Source organism: Anastrepha obliqua, chromosome 2 (assembly GCF_027943255.1).
Source record: "Anastrepha obliqua isolate idAnaObli1 chromosome 2, idAnaObli1_1.0, whole genome shotgun sequence".
Taxonomy (NCBI): domain Eukaryota; kingdom Metazoa; phylum Arthropoda; class Insecta; order Diptera; family Tephritidae; genus Anastrepha; species Anastrepha obliqua.
Window position 1 is genome coordinate 109648376 of NC_072893.1, and position 18019 is coordinate 109666394.

Below are 18019 nucleotides of genomic sequence, written 5' to 3' on the forward strand. Positions count from 1 at the left end.
TCTCGGCTAAGGTATTTTCTAATATTCGAAGAAGACCCATTACAACCAATGCCCCGGCAACTATTGCTCCGCCAAGTTCTACAGTAATTACTGAGTCCAAAATTCAAAGTATACCAATTATAACAACGCCGCCAGAAAGTACCACTCTCCCAGAGTTGGTAGAAACTACTACTTCACCGTCTTTTGAATCTGACACGATTTCTAGTAAGCGAAAATTTACGCATCTCAAAGTTGCTACGTCATCAAAGGTTAAGGAAGAAAACTCCAATGAAGCAAGGTCCAAAGTTCGAGTTAGACCAACTACAACCTCAGCGCCAGAAAGTACCACTTTCCAAGAGATAACTGAAACTACTGCATCACCGACTTTTGATTCTGATACGATTTCTAATAAGCAAACCCTTACACGTCATAAAGCTGGTACTTCCTCTGGGGTTATAGAAGAGAACTTGAATCACACAAGGTCTAAGGTTCGAGCTAGACCAACTACAACCTCAGCGCCAGAAAGTTCCACATCGCCAGAGATAATTGAAACTACTGTATCGCCGACTTTTGAATCCGATACAATTTCGAGTAAGCAAACCTTTACGCGTCACAAATTTGGTGCATCATCTAAAGTCGCAGAAAGCAACTCCAATGAAATACGGTCCAAAGTTCGAGGTAGAACAACTACAACTTCAGCTCCAGAAAGTTCGACTCTGCCAGAGATGATTGAAACTACTGTATCACCGACTCTTGAATCCGATACGATTTCTAGTAAGCGAACCCTTACGCGTCACAAATTTGGTGCATCATCTAAGGTAGCGGAAGATAACTCCAGTCAAATAAGGTCCAAAGTTCTTGGTGAAACAACTACAACCTCAGCGCCAGAAAGTTCCACTCTGCCAGAGATTATTGAAACTACTGTATCACCGATTTTGGAATCCGATATAATTTCTACTAAGCAAACCTTTACGCGTCACAAATTTGGTGCATCATCTAAGGTCGCGGAAGATAACTCCAGTCAAATAAGGTCCAAAGTTCTTGGTGGAACAACTACAACCTCAGCGCCAGAAAGTTCCACTCTGCCAGAGATGATTGAAACTACTGTATCACCGATTTTGGAATCCGATATAATTTCTACTAAGCAAACCTTTACGCGTCACAAATTTGGTGCATCATCTAAGGTCGCGGAAGATAACTCCCCTCAAATAAGGTCCAAAGTTCGAGGTAGAATAACCACAACCTCAGCGCCAGAAAGTTCCACTCTGCCAGAGATGATTGAAACTACTGTATCACCGACTTTTGAATCCGATACAATTTCTAGTAAGCAAACCTTTACGCGTCACAAATTTGGTGCATCATCTAAGGTGGCGGAAGATAACTCCCTTCAAATAAGGTCCAAAGTTCGAGGTAGAACAACCACAACCTCAGCGCCAGAAAGTTCCACTCTGCCAGAGATGATTGAAACTACTGTATCACCGACTTTTGAATCCGATACGATTTCTACCAAGCAAAACTTTACGCGTCATAGAGTTGATACGTTAGCTAAAGTCGCAGAAAGCAACTCCAATGAAATACGGTCCAAAGTTCGAGGTAGAACAACCACAACCTCAGCGCCAGAAAGTTCGACTCTGCCAGAGATGATTGAAACTACTGTATCACCGACTCTTGAATCCGATACGATTTCTAGTAAGCGAAAATTTACGCATCTCAAAGTTGCTACGTCATCAAAGGTTAATGAAGAAAACTCCAATGAAGCAAGATCTAAGGTTGGAGCTAGACCAACTACAACCTCAGCGCCAGAAAGTTCCACTTCGCCAGAGATAATTGAAACTACTGCATCACCGACTCTTGAATCCGATACAATTTCGAGTAAGCAAACCTTTACGCGTCACAAATTTGGTGCATCATCTAAGGTCGCGGAAGATAACGCCCCTCAAATAAGGTCCAAAGTTCGAGGTAGAACAACCACAACCTCAGCGCCAGAAAGTTCCACTCTGCCAGAGATGATTGAAACTACTGTATCACCGACTTTTGAATCCGATACGATTTCTACCAAGCAAAACTTTACGCGTCATAGAGTTGATACGTTAGCTAAAGTCGCAGAAAGCAACTCCAATGAAATACGGTCCAAAGTTCGAGGTAGAACAACCACAACCTCAGCGCCAGAAAGTTCGACTCTCCCAGAGATGATTGAAACTACTGTATCACCGACTCTTGAATCCGATACGACTTCTAGTAAGCACACCTTTACGCGTCACAAATTTGGTGCATCATCTAAGGTCGCGGAAGCTAACTCCAGTCAAATAAGGTCCAAAGTTCTTGGTGGAACAACTACAACCTCAGCGCCAGAAAGTTTCACTCTGCCAGAGATGATTGAAACTACTGTATCACCGACTTTTGAATCCGATACGATTTCTAGTAAGCAAACCTTTACCCGTCACAGAGTTGGTACGTCATCTGAGGTCATAGAAAACAACTCGAATCAAACAAGGTCCAAAGTTCGAGGTAGTCCTACTACAACCTCAGCGCCAGAAAGTACCACTCTGCCAGAGATCATTGAAACTACTACGTCACCGACTTTTGAATCTGGCATGGATTCCAGTAAACGAAACTTAATTCATCACAGAGTTGGTTCGTCCTCCGAGATCGTAAAGGACATCAGTACTGAAACCAAGTCCGTAATTAATGACAGACCATCTACAACCGCACCACCGGAAATCTCAACTCTCTCTGAAATAGATAAAAGTACAGAAATGCCACAATTTGAATCCGATAACACTTCCAGTGTGCGCACATCGTCTGATCCTTTTGGAACTTCTCCTACCATAGACCCGACCACTGAGCAATCTACATCGGAAAGTGCAACAACGCCAGCCATCCAAAAGGTATATGCAGCTCGAAAAGAAAATAGTACGAATAATCGCGCATTCCAAGAAACCTCCTTCACCACGGCAAAAATCAGCGAAGAGGAATCGGGCAAAACCACACTAAGCCCAGGTTCAATAGAAGTTGGCATAAGAGTCCCTGCAACTAAAAACCGTGCTCAAACGGCACACGAATATGTTCTGAAAGGTAAAGCGCATAGCAAATCCACAATCTCTAATGGTATTACTCAAAGAAATTTACAGAAGACATCAAATCGGAAAACAACAACTCATACATACGAATATGAGAAATCATTAGCCACTGATAGTAAACAATCAAGTAATTCTAATGAAGATGCTAATGAAAGAAGTCATACGTTAGAGAACCGCTTTGACGCCACAACTGAAACTTCCCGACGACGCACCACACATCGAGGTACTTATCGGCCACGAGCGGATAAGGATGATTTGTCCTCATTATTGGCATTAGATGAGAATAAACACCGACCCTACAACCATACTCAGTACAACCTCGGCAATCGGGTACACTTGGATGGAATATACAAAGAAGGAGGAAATAAAGAATCATCAGGCGAGCTTAGTTTCCGTCCACCAATCGCCTCGAAACAGGAAAAAATCAGCACTGTATCACATGCTGAACACGATGGTGTCAAAGGAGGAATCAATAGTATAAACGCCCATGAAGTAACGTCAACAGATCTAAGCGGAAATAACAGAAGTCGATTAAATTCCAGTAATAGAAGAACTACTGTAATTAGAAGAAGAATAAATAGCAGTAGGAACGCCACCAAAGCACTCAATGAAACGGCTGCAGTTTATGGAGAAGCAAACCATCGTGACTTAGGCGTCAAAAGGAATTATGAAACTGCCACCGCGTTGAATTCTACAAAGCTTTTTGCTAAAGTACAAGGTTCTCAAGACAAAGGAAGCAATAAATTCAATAAAAACAATGAAAACATTACTGGATCATTCACGTCTACCCAATATTTACATCAAGAAGGAGACCATTTAAATGAAACTAAATCTAATTCTGCTCAGTCGGGTTCGAAATCAACAAAACAAGTGGGCAATGGCTCAACAACTGCAAGCGAGCCCAAAGTCGATTCAAAGAAAGTAAATATAGAAGAGAAAGAAAGTTCCACAAACATTAAAAAGGTTGAAGATGATGTTGCTCCTATTGGGGAATATGAAAATATATCTGCTGATATGAGAAAGAATAAATCACCTGCTGATTCTACAACAAAGCAAAGCCTTGAAAACGGCACCAACTCTGATACAGATTCTTCAACAAATTCAGGGCACCTCAGCCTATTTTCCCAAAATATAAATGCAGTAAAGACTGAAATCAATTCGGCATCCCAGACTGCAAGTGACACTGAGCATAGGGAGAGAGAGCATGACTATACTGAACAAGGCTCAAAAACCAATGTGAACCAATTCACTAAATTAGCAGGCAGCCGTAAAAATGTTGCCGCTGAAGAATCTTATGATGAAGGAAGCTCAGATCTGTTAGTGAAAACTGAAGTTAGTTCAGCATCTCAGGATGCAACTAATACGAAGAATAGGCTGAGAGCGCATGGCGATTTAGTACAAGGCTTTAAAACAAACCAATTCACCAAATCAACAAGCAATCGTTACAATGAAGCCGCAGAAGAGCACACTGGTGAAACGAACGCAGATCTACCGGATGGAAGAGAGAGAACAGGTTTGGCCAACAGCCGAACTTCAGGCCGAAAAGCTTTCAGCGCTCGTTCTAGAATTGGCGCACGTGCGCAATATACAGGCCAAGGCAGTTCCAGAACTACGAACCGAATTGGCGACTCTGATGGAATTTCTATTAGAAATGAAATAAATGAAAACGAAACTAACACTGAAACTGAAACTGAAACGACTCAAACGCGAGTCTACAATACGGCTAGCAATACGCAAAAGACCATTAAACGTGTTCACACAAAAACGGTGCAAAAAGCTGAACCTGAATATGAGTACGTCTATGAGGTTATAACAGAGAAGATACCGCCTAGCACACCGCGGCCTGTAACACGAAACCGTGGTGGTGTACGCTTCGGAGACTCCGATTTATCCTCACTCCTTTCATTGGACTTTGCACCAAAATCAAAACGAAGGGGAAATGAAGAGAAAACAATTATCAAGACTAGAAGAAAATTAATAAAAAAGCCTGCAACAATAACTGAAAGTGAAAATGTTGAGGAATATGAATACGAAGAAAGTGCCAGACCACAACGACCAATAACAACTGAAGCGGCGCCAACTACACGTCGTACTAGACCAACAAGGCCTCTGCGTAGGACAACATCAACGACGCAAAGAGCTACGGTTACCGAAAAAGAAGAGGAGCTGCGCCTAGAAACAACAACTCAAACACCAACTTCAATAACCAGATTTACATTCAAGCGACCACTTTCCAAAGGTTCAAGAACATCAACTAATGTGAAACCTAGTATCACGGAAAAGTTGTTCTCAACCACTGAGGCAGTGACACAAGCAACACGAAAGGGTTTCGCTTTCAAAAGACCACTTTTAACGACTACAACAACTAATGAACCAGCATTCACTATGCCAGTAACCAATACAGAAAGCATTCAAACTACACTTAGGCCAGGATTACGACGAAAAGTTATAAAGTTGCAAAGACCTTTGAATAAAAAAGTAACCGTGAAATCTAAAGGTGAAACAAACACACAAGAAACTGACGAAAAAGTTACCGTTCAAACTGGTGTGCAACAAACCAATGTTACTGAAAATCTTACAACGACAACTACAACGCAGCCCGTTAAATCAACCTTGTCGGAGACTTCTGAGAATTCTGCCATAACTATTACAACAGAAGAAGTACCGACTACAACAAGACCCACTAAAATAACTTTGGAGCAGATTTCCAAACCTGCCGATGATGCCTTTGATCTCCTCAAGAAACAATTCTCTAACGCTATAGGCAAACTTAAGCAAAACGGTGAAGAAAATATCAGTTCAAAGAGCGAAACAACGATTTTAACACAGACAACCCAAACAAAGACGTCTAGTGGAAGTGGTGTGACTGAAACAGATTTAAAAACAGGAAATGATGTTACTCGTTTGGAGTCAATTTCACAACTGAATAATGAACTAAATGAAAATGGAGAAGATTCTTCCCTCTCTTTGCCTATATATCACAGAAGAAAATACTACCAATACTATAAAGATTCACCAGTTATCTATATAGGAAAACCGCAGCCACCACCTTCAGCTCAAACCAGCAACGTCGATATCAAGAAACAAATACATGAAGTTTTTAACATAAGTAACGACAGTAACATATCTGTTGCTTCTGAAGAAAGCAATGCCAGTAATGAAGCTGTGGTAGACTCCACGGCAGGCAGTAGGGAAGAAGATCATTTTTTATTGGAAACCCCCGGGTCAATGTAGATGGGCACCTGGGGGCAAAATCAATCGGATCAAAATTTACAGCATCTGGAGAAGAATTAATCGATGATCAAAACGCAAAAGCCGAATTGAAACAGATATTTGCTACAAACAGTGTTCCACAAACAACAGCAAAGAATTCGGCAAACGAATACACCAATAACTTAGACGATGAAAGCAGTAGCGAATTATCGCATCGTGTTGGTAAAACCTTTAGAGAACCAAACTCCACAATTACAAAACTTTCGGCCCTTAAACCCGACTTAGATTCTGCCCAAGCCAATCCCACTACTAAAACAATATTACACAATGAGACATCAACCATTAAAATAACAATACTAGAGCACGACTCAAATAATCGCACCGAAGATTCACGCGCCTTACGCAATTACATACAATTAAATCGCATACGTACAACAACTGCAAGTCCATCTGAGGAAACCACTACTACCGCAGAAAGTTCAACAAAGCGAGCCTTCATTTCGCTATACAAACTGCGTGCCAAATCTACAACTGAAAGCCCTACTACACAGTCTCCGACATCAACAGTAGATGAAACGAAGAACTCGGGTACTATAAATAATGAAGAAACTAGTAATGAAAACTTTGCCAGTTTGACAAGCCGACGTACTTTAAATCGATTTGTAAAGCCAACCGCTCGATTGTCAACGAAAAAGTTAGCGGAAGATCAATTGAAAGAGGAATCCACTTATAATGATCTGACCACACTTACTGATCGCACTGTTAATAGTTATAGTTTAACAAAAAATACGGCAAATGCCATAACAAGCGATCCTCCAGAAACAACAACTAAACGATTTTTAATTGGAATCAACAGTCTAAGATTTAGAACTAGTACTGCTAAAACTATAGATGATGAAGGAGAGAGCGAGGAAGAGTTAACGGAAGACAATGTAGTTAGTACAACACGACGTCCCTCGTTTTCTTTAAACAGATTTAGAACTTCAACTACGACAGAAAAATATGTAGAAGAGCAAGAAGATGAAGAGAACAGCATACCAAAAAGAACGTCAACAAAAGTAACAACAAGACGACCATATAGTGCAATAAATAGACTGAATTTAAAATCAACTACACCGAAAACTGAAATTGAGGAAACAGTGGAAAGTTCAGTCGAAGAAATCTCGAATAATTACAATGATTCTGAGCGCCGCGTTCTATTAACTAGACATGGACTTCGAAGCACAACAGAAAAAGCTGCAGAAAACGAAAATACTATCTCAACAGCGAATGAATATAGTTCTTCGGTATCAACTCGTCGGCCATATGCATCAATAAATCGTAAAGGACTTACAACCTCGAGCGAGTCGGAAGTTAAGACAAAGGCCGGATCACCAATTGAAATTTCTAGTACTGAAAGATCAGCGGAAAATGTTTCCACACGAGAATATACCACTATAAATAGATTAAGAGACAAAACTTCTACAGCGAGCCCTTTGAAATCCTATGGCGACGAAGAAAAGAACGCGAAGGACGAGGAAGAGGAAGAGGAAAAGCAAAACGAAGACCATACAACCAAGCGTACGTACTTGGCTTTAAATCGTTTACGCACAACCACTGAAAGTACAGAGAGTCTTGTGTTAAACGAAGATGAAGCAACTGCGAACGCAGAAAACAACTCCAGCACGCTTAATAGTACCGAGCAAGAAGAACAGTACACAACGGAAACTGTGGTCGTCAAACAAGTGGATGAAGGCGACAACGATAAGCTTCTGAGTACTGATCGTCATAATAATACAAAAGTTGATGAAGTTTCTACTACAGAATATTACACAGAAAGTGATGGTGTAACTGCTACACCACGTCGTCCTATTTTGATAAGAAAACGAATCCACACTTCAACCACAGTTAGTACACCGGTCGAAGAAACCGTAAATGAAGACAATGATACTACGACTACAGAATTTCCTGGTCGTCGCAGGTTAATTATTAGAAAACGGATCAAAAGCTCCACAACTGCCGTTCCCAAAACTGAAGATGCTACAAAATTAAATGAAGTGCATAATACTACTGACGAATCCAGAGTTTATAAAACTACACGATTTAATACCACGAACACAACTCTCGCAACAAGTACTACCGATGCTGAAGATACTACAACGCGTCGTGTGTTCACCGGCTTTAATAGGAAACAGTTGCGTACAACCACTCAGCCACCAAGAAATTCATTAACAAATGATGAATCGGCAGGTAATACGCCAGAGGCTTCAGCTGTTACCGATCCTGATGAGCCCACTACCCAACCAACAACGCGTCGTGTGTTCACCGGCTTTAGTAGGAAACAGTTGACTACAACAACTCAATCACCAGAAGAGTCGTTGACAAATGATCAAGACACGCAATACACGACGGACGCTTCAGCTGCCAGCAGCAAACTAAGCCTAGGGCAAACAAATCGACACCGAGCGCTTCTATTGCAAACGTCGCCTTCATCAAAGTCTGAAGAAGAAAATGATAGCGAATTGAAATTGAAAGTTAGCGAAAATTCGCATATAGTAGATTCGACCACACGTCCTAAGTTTATTACGAGCACCCATAAAAATTTCATAGCTTCAAGCAACGATGAAGCCAAGTTAACACTTGGTACAGTTACTCAAGACTCTACAACGACCCGCAGTTTCAATCGGTTAAGTCGCATCCGCACCACAACTGAAACGAGTGGGCCGTCATTAGAAGAAAATACTGAAGGACCTACTGAACTATATACACGTCGTACGTTTAAAACATTTAATCGGCAAAAGGCAACCACTTCAGCGCCTGTTGAAACTTTGTCAACTAAACGCAATTTGAATGTCTTTAGCCAGAAAGCACGGCCAACTACTACAAAGCGACCCTTATTACCAACAATCAACAGGAATAGCTACCAAAGAGCTGAAGAAGATGAGAATGAATACAGCGACGAATATAATGATGTAGTAACGTCTGATAAGCCAATATTCCAAAAACCACAGATATTTACGAACGTACGAACGCAACCAAAATTTGGCACACTCCGTCCATTAACGCAGCCTAGAGCAGAAGACACAGAAGCTTATGACGAATATGAGGACAGCGATGACGAGTATGAAGAACGCACGATTGAAAATAATGACCAAATCCCACGACGACCAATTAGCCGCCCACAAGTCACTCGACCTTCGAACGAACTTCAAACTAGTCTGCAAAATTTAAGAAATCGTGTGAAAGAAAGTCAGACACGAAATGAAAATAACGAAGGGGTAGTAAACTCAAAACTGCATGTGCTTCTGTCAAACAGAGCGAAGACTATACAAACGGCAAATAATAAAAACTCTGTAAATAATGACGCACAAGACGAACATGCCACCGACAATACTGTAGAAGACAGAGACATCAATGATGAGGACGAAGTCGCATCAGTCAGTACTGGTAACGAAATTGCCAGACCTGTTGTAAGAAATAATTTACTTAGTTTGTTCGCAAATCGTAATAATACTAACCGTACCAGCACCGTATCCAACTATTCAAGTAGAACTAAAATTAATTTAAGTCCCAAGTCTAACAACACTCAAATAACCGATGATGATAGTAGAAATGTAGATACTGAAGCAGAAACTGAGGCTGATAATCTGATAGATAAACTTGATTATAATGATGATGATGAAGATCACAGCACTAATGATAAGGGTAATGAAGTTAATTCTAAACGACGTTTTCAGAAATATCAATTCAACCGCTCACGATTCTCAACTACTACAACAACTACTATAGCTCCAACCACGATAAAAACATCTTCTAGCTTATTCCCGCCCAAACAATTATACCAGCCAAACAAAAATAGAGCAGCAACAACAGCAAATCAGGTAAATGCGTTAGTAGATGATGAAGATGATGATGATGAAGATGGAGATAATGACAATGATGAAGAAGATGAAGATGAAGACAGCACAACCACAACCACCGAAAGCACTCTGAGCTTTAGTCCAGCTCCCACACTGAAACGGATACGGGTCTTGAAATACCGTCGTCCAATTGGCGGCTCAAGTACATTTAGTAATGCTACTTTAGTTAATACTAGTGTTAGTGATAGTAGTAATTTCACATTTTCTAGTGTTACTAATACTACCAACACAGTCAGTCAAGGCTTAGATACTCTCAACTCGCTTAGCCAAAAAGTAGGACGTACCAGGTTAGAACTTTTAAATTCCCAAGACTCAAATACAAATGAAACTCAAAGCGAAAGTCCGGTAACTACGGAAACTAAACCCACTAAACGGTTCCGCAAAGTTATACGCAAGTTAATACGGCCAGTAAATCGCACGATTGATTCAACTCTGACAAACGAAACTAAATCAGACGACGCCCAATCGGAAGCATCCCTTGCAGGACAATCGCGTTTTAATGCAACCCGTTACGGCTTAGGGCGAGAAGGTGTGGAAAATACATCAGAAATCTCTTCCGAAAACTCTACTTCCAGCGACAGTAACCTTAATAGCACAAGAACTATTTTATTTGGCAGAAGCAATCGAGCTCGTTTCGGTAACCGAGTTACATCGAGCAACATAGAAAAATCGTCAGAAAATGATGATGGTGTCTTTGAAGCAGACAGTCAGACAGAAACTGAAGAGGATAGTCAAAATGTAACAGCAAATCCTCCACCAAATGTCTTTATACGAGCAAAAGCTAACGGCTCTAGTTCAAGTGGCATAATTTTACCTTCACGACGACCATTTGTATTGACGCGCGTAAGTAGCCGAACGAAAGCGCCCACAGAGGACGTAGATGTTGACGATGAAAACGAGAATGAAGATGAAGATGAAGGTGTAGACACTAATGCAGGCGAAGAAGGTGATGAGGTGCAGGAAACATCGACACCGGCAGTAGAGCAATATACTGGTATTCCACGCAATCGCCTAACTAAACTCACATTCACACGTAACAATCTTACAAAGAGTGCTGAGACTAATATCGGTGAGACAGCAATTCAAGAAGAACAAAGACCAGTTGTTGCAACTACCCGTCTCAGAAAATTACTGCCTGATGTCACAACAGAAACTATAATAACAACCAATGAACTAGAAGAAAGTGATGATAGAAAATCCAGTAATGCTACACAAGCGAAAACCGCATTACCCAGGCGTCCATTCGGTCTGGCCTCTCGGACAAAACCAACACAAAACGAAAGTGGAAAGGAAACTGAAGAAGACGAAAATACAGATGTAACAACGGCACGTACTCCTCTTTCTCGTCCTACTTTCCGTAGAAAATTGGTCGCTAGACGCCCGTACACTCCACCAAAAGTGTCTGGTATCACGATTTCAACAACAATTCCAACATCACCGAAGCCAAGAAGAAAGTTTGTACGGCGCAAATTCGGACGTTTCCACCCTTTCAATGCCGTTAATCGCAATACCGGTGAGGGCTTTGTGCGTACAGATCCACGAAGTCAATTACTGCCAGAAACAAAACGCTTCCGAGTTGAGAACGGCAAGCGGGTGCCCATACCGAACGGTGAGACTTTAAGCGAAGATGAAGAATACGAAGAATATGAAGATGAGAGTGAAGAGGAGGAAGAGAAAGAGTCGAATACTGCCACAGATCAAAATAAATCCCAAATACCAGTTGTAACATTAAGACCAGTTACACGCCCCTCAAGCTTATTCAATAGACCACCAACCACGCTATTAAAAACGATTAAAACAAATGAAGAAGAAATCGAGGAAGACAATGAAGAAATCGAAGGTGGGGATGAAGATGAAGAAGAAGATGAAGACGACGAGGAAGGAGAAGGAGAAGAAGAAGAAACACATGCATTAGACGATGGCACAAACCAAACAACACCCAAGTTAAACACACCTGCACTCCGAACTAAAGATAATCGTGTCCCACCAGGTTCAAGGCCAGCTCTACCTGCATCCTCTACACAGACTTCAGGTAATGTGCCTTTTAACGGCAGAGGACGTCAGCCCTCCTCGGGTTCTAGTCGCTTTGGCACAAGCACGTCCGGCAATCGTTTCGGCTCATCTCCGCCCAATAATACACGCGCCACAAATAGACCGCGCATTGTGAATCTGCCACAGGGTGTGGTACCACCAAATCTGCCACTTAAACCAATTGCTACCTCTTTCGAACGCACTACGCCGGTAATTCCAACTAAACCGGCACCATTTATACCAACCAACACACGCTCATATGAGCGTAGATACACAGCCACATCCACAGAGACACCGGAAAATTATAGCGATAACTCACTTATTGAAGATTTAAATATTGAAGCACTAAATGCACGCAATAAAAAGATATTCGATATCAACAGCAAAAAACACACCACCCTTAAACCGAAAATTGTCATATCAGGTGGCAACCAAACACCAACAGATCAACAACAAGATACACAAGATCACATCCAACAAAACACAGAAACTGAAGACGATGATGAATACACTTCAATTGTGGATGGTAATCAAGGTTACATAACCACAACACCACGCACACCCGCCCCCGGCGACACCAACACTGATTATTATATCAATGCTAATGAAATCTCTTCACAGGACAATGAGCCAGGCGCAGAACGTACTGTATTCACGACGCCTCAAACGCCTACCACGACTCTCTTGCACGTTTTCACGCTGACCGAGGGCGAGCAGACAAATCGGCCACCAACAGCAAGTGCCAATACAATTGGTCGATTTGTACCTGAGAGAGCACGTCCCAAGCACAAGGTGGTAGAGATAAATCGTATTGTTGAAATTACCTCGAAAGAAGACAAGCTACGTCGCAAATCAAAGGCAAATCAAGAGTTTCTCAAACCGATTGGCGCATCGAACGTAAAGGTCGAGTCCTTGCCCCATGTAGAGCAGCTGGGCGAAATCAGCGTTGTGAAATTTGTTCATCTGGTCGATGGTAGTGACATTTCCATTGATGGTCACAGCACGGTAACTGATTACACGCCCACAGAGCCAACTGTCTCAATACCGGTACGAAACTCTTTACCCGATGGTGGGCCATATTATGTGCCCCAATACGCTTACTCTACGGAAAGTGCACAAGCGCGAACTACATTGGAACAGCGGAATGGTAAAGCACTGATACCCGAAGTGATACGCAGTGCAGTAGAGACTTCGACTATTTCCTTGGAAGGTCTATTCGATAGTGAACGGAAAGGTAAAGAATTAAATTCTGTAAATAGTGTGTACTACATTTTCGGATCAAACGACACAATTTCAACTAGTACAGTTAGCGTAAACGAGAACGAAACTCAAAACTCAAAAGCCACAACTCTAAGTACAAGTACGAGTACGCCTTTACCGACTTTCTCGACATTATTAACGACCACTACTGAGAGTGCTTTGCCCCTAATCCCAATTAGTGATAGCATAAATAACATTCCTAACGAAGCATTCCCAAATTTAGAGTTCACAACGATTGTAGGCAATAACTTTGATGATGAAACCACAACTACCATACCGAATGTGTCAAACACAACCACTGAAGCAACTATCACTCAAACTGAATCTGTGAATGATGTTAGCAACAATCTCTTGGAAACAACCACATCTAAAACGGTAGCAACGGATGATCCAACAAGCGTCGATACCGCGGTGAAGTCCAGCACATACGTAAGACCTGTTGTACCACTACCCCTTTTACGCCCTGAATCCAATGAGTCCTCCCCCCTAATCATAACCATAGCCAATCTTGACAAAGTTATACTCAGTAAAGTAGATCGCACAATTTCAGTCGAAAGTAAGTCGGCAACAAACACTGTCCCATTCCCACAAACGACCACGCAACCCCAGTTAGCAGAACCCAGACCCACTGACTCGAGTGCAGAATACTCAAGCCGTTTTGCCTCTGTAGTTGAGGCACCCACCAATCTCATACAGGAAACAGGTGCTACAACCCACCACAAGAGTAGCGATGTATCTAAGAATGAAGTACAAAGTGTTGGTAGTAGTAATGGCACTTCTGTAGACGATGCTAGTGTTAGTGCGAGCAGTGCGAGTAGCATAAGTAGTGGCAGCATAGTAAAAGAAATGGTAAGCTTTAGTACTGAAACGCACGTAGTGCGCAAGAAGAAATCGCGTAAGCACAGGGCGCGAAGAATGAGAAAATCGAGAAAGCGCACCACGACAATGTCACCAACTGACGCCCCAGCAGTGACAATAACACCGAAAATAGTCAACAACGAAGAGGAGTACCAAAGTAGTAGCAGCAGCACAAGCGTAACCGAGTCTTCGACAGCAAAGACGACGCCCAGAGTAAGGGTCGTGAATATTACGTAAAAATGTATGAGTACAGCTTTGAGCTTTAGTATTTTAAGAGATCATTTTGCAAATGAAACTTCGATTACATATTTAGGCATGAGTACATATATTTGCATAGCCATACAGACATAAGTATGTACGCATATTGTACTAAGTATTAGGTGCATATACTTATCTATACTTATCTGATGAAGATTGTCAGGAAAAAAGATAATCGGGGAAAAAACGATTTACTGTTAATATCAAGCGCTAAACATTCGGTTTTTTTTCGCTTAAAATACTCATACAACTTAGTAGTTTATAAATTTCTAGTCTTACCGTTATTTTGTCCATACCCATGGCTTATCGTTTTATATGCTGAGGTGTTTCTTATATGTTATTACATAACTGTAAATAAATATAAAATAAACATATCTACGCCGAAATAACTGATTGCGTACGCTTCTCAACATTCAGTGAATTGAATTCAAAGAAGCTCTAACGCAAATTTTTTTCTCTTTCGCTTTCTCTTCTTGCTCACTGTCGCTCTCTTCTAGCCAACTCTTTTTGTTTATCTTTTTATACCCAATGCATAAAGTGAATGGGAGCAAATAAAGTTCGTACTTGCATATCAAGCTGGCCATAGTGGGGAGAGGATTATAGCTCCGTTTGTTTGTCTAAACTGTGCAAAAAGAGGGATTTTTCACGGTAAGCACCAAACCCTGTGAAACAACGAGAATTCGTGCGTGAACTTAAGAAACTCCTGAAACTAACAGGTTTCGAATATTTCTCAGAAATTTATGGTAACACTTTATAAAACTTGGAGTATATCTTGTCCAGAGCAAGTTTTTTCTAACAGCAATTAATAATGGCAAACCTCAAAGTGCATTTCTGCCATTAAGGGGTTACATCTAGTTAGAATTTTCAAAAAATCGATCTTTTTTTTATTTCATTTTTGTAATGTACATATATTTAAGTAAACACTATGAAAATTTCAAGTCATTCTGAAGATTATTTTTGAAGTTATACGCATAAATGTAACGACGCGTCAGAGCACTTTAAATTAGCAGGCCGGCGTTTAACCTTGTTTTTCTCAAAACTGTGTTTTGAAAGTCGGTGACCACGATTTCTCGGAAACGGCTAAACCGGTTAGTCTGAAATTTTTACACCGGCTTCTGAGCTATATTTTCTAGTACTTAATCGAAGCTTTTTTAAAACCGATAAACATTTTTTTGTTTATACACAATTTAAGGCCAAAACTATTCCAAAAAATAGATTTTTTTTTTTGAGAAGCCGCCATTTTGTCAATAAATTTTTTTTTGCTTATTCCTTCGATTAATTACAAGAATATACAATAGTTTAATCAAATCCGTTAGGTTTTTTCATTTCAGATAATCCACTTCGGAGATATAGTGGTCACCGTAAAACGTCTTTTTTTGGAGGGGTTCCTGGAAATCTGCTGTAGCAGCTATAAAAACTGTTATTCTTGCAAATAAAATTTTTTAAAATATTATTCAAAGTTACGATAATATGTGTACAAAGGCTTAAAATAATTAATTCAGAAGTTTTCTCAGGAAAATTTTTTTAAAAACCTCATTTTTCAGGGCTTCTAACTAGATGTAACCCCTTCACCTAAAAAACATCTCACAAATCCGTTTATGATGCGCGGGCAAAGTAATGCACATATTGCGCTAAAAAGTTCATTTTTAATTCACTTTATTATTTTCTTATAAAAATATAGTTCAAATATAGTATACAATTTGAAAACTGCAACGAATTCTCAGCAAAATTTTAAACTTTTAGTCAAAATTTTTACAGATATTCTGGCTACGTAGTTTTGTAGCCCGCGGCCGCCGCAGCCGAATGGGTTGGTGCGTGATCACCATTCGGAATTCACTGAGAGGTCGTTTGTTCGAATCTCGGTGAAAGCAAAATTAATAAAAAAATAAAATATTTTTCTAATAGCGGTCGCCCCTCGGCAGGCAATGGCAAACCTCCGAGTGTATTTCTGCCATAAAAAAGCTCCTCATAAAAATATCTGACGTTCGGAGTCGGCTTGAAACTGTAGGTCCCAAGACCCAACACCAAGACGCACACCACAAATAGGAGGAGGAGCTCGGCCAAACACCTAACAGAAGTGTGCGCGCCAATTATTTATTTTTTATTTAGTTTTGTAGCCCATGCAATTATGGTACATTTTGCGTTGATTTTCGGCACTTTTTTTGTTGTTACTTCGTGGCGAATGTTCGAATTTTTTTGCATGGGAAAAAATCATCCGATAACCATAACCCTCTCCAATCTAACGAATATCTTAGAAATTCGTAATTTTTAGCCACATCAGATAACTTTTATACACGAATAAGGGTGAAGCTTGAAAAGCGTTTTTTGGTAACCCAGCAGTAACCATTTGCTTAATAACACGTAAATCTGCACACCTACCTATGCATTGGGTATAAAAAGTGCGGTTCCACACGAACATATATTTCTTTACTTATTAAAAACTAACTAATAATATTTACATAGTGTTTATCTATCTTCGTACAATTTTAGTTGTTGACGATTCTAGTTTTGAGTTTTTTATCTGTTGCTCATGAGTTGCCTCAATAGTTGCCCACACACCGGTAACATTTTTTTTCTGTTTTTTTTTTTTTCTTTGAGGAATCAGTAGTGTTCAAGAATTTTACATATACTTATATATAATAAAAACATAAATATTTAGACATGCTGCCATTAAATGTTCAGCTTGAAATAAAGTAACTTGCTTGCTATGCTGCTGCTTTTGCCACATATTCATCAGCTTGTTTTTGCAATAAAACCTAAGAAATCTAAAAAATCAACTTTCGCATTCAAATGACTTAGTCATAAACAAATACATATATATTTCTCTAAACGTACATATGTACATATATAGCATATACATGTAATAAATATGTAAATATGCGATTTTTGGGCTGCCATTTACCCAAAAAAAAAAAACTATAAAAAATACACAGAAACCAAAAACAAAAACAAAAGCAAATAATAATATCCAAAGCACAACTTTATTAAAATATCAAAACTTTTATTGGTTCAGCTAAGTTTCGAATTCACAAGTATTTTATTCTTCCTATCCTTTTGTTCTTTTTACATTTTACACACCTATTTATTTACTCTTTTGTACTCCGCTCAATATACCTACTTGTATATTTATGTAACACCTACATACCTAATTTTTGGAATTGTAATATTTAAAAACTTAAGTCACAAAAACATTTATTTAGTTGTAAAATATTTATATATACACATATGTATGTATATTCATATACTTAGAAATGAATTTGTAAGTAATCAATAAAACGAAAAATGCAAAAATTATATATAAAAATACCGACTCGATGTAAATAGAAAAACACTTGAAAAATGTATTTACTCGTATGTATGTATATAAAGTTCTTTGAATTTATGTACCTTAATATACATACGCATATATATATGTATGTATATGCACATTAATAAGTGTAT

General features: G+C 39.9%; 1 protein-coding gene across 6 annotated transcripts in view; it reads left to right on the forward strand.

The window, feature by feature from the left end:
- The window catches only part of LOC129237137 (mucin-2), a 30372-nt gene extending 15260 nt beyond the window's left edge, over positions 1-15112 (forward strand). For 5 of the 6 annotated variants that reach the window (XM_054871618.1, XM_054871617.1, XM_054871620.1 and 2 more), the window contains one exon: positions 9989-15112. In XM_054871618.1, the coding sequence (XP_054727593.1) occupies positions 9989-14557 (4569 nt within the window). In that variant the 3' untranslated portion in view covers positions 14558-15112. The remainder of the gene's footprint in view (positions 1-9988) is intronic. The other variant, XM_054871619.1, reaches the window with a different exon arrangement.
- The last annotated feature ends 2907 nt before the right edge of the window (positions 15113-18019 follow it).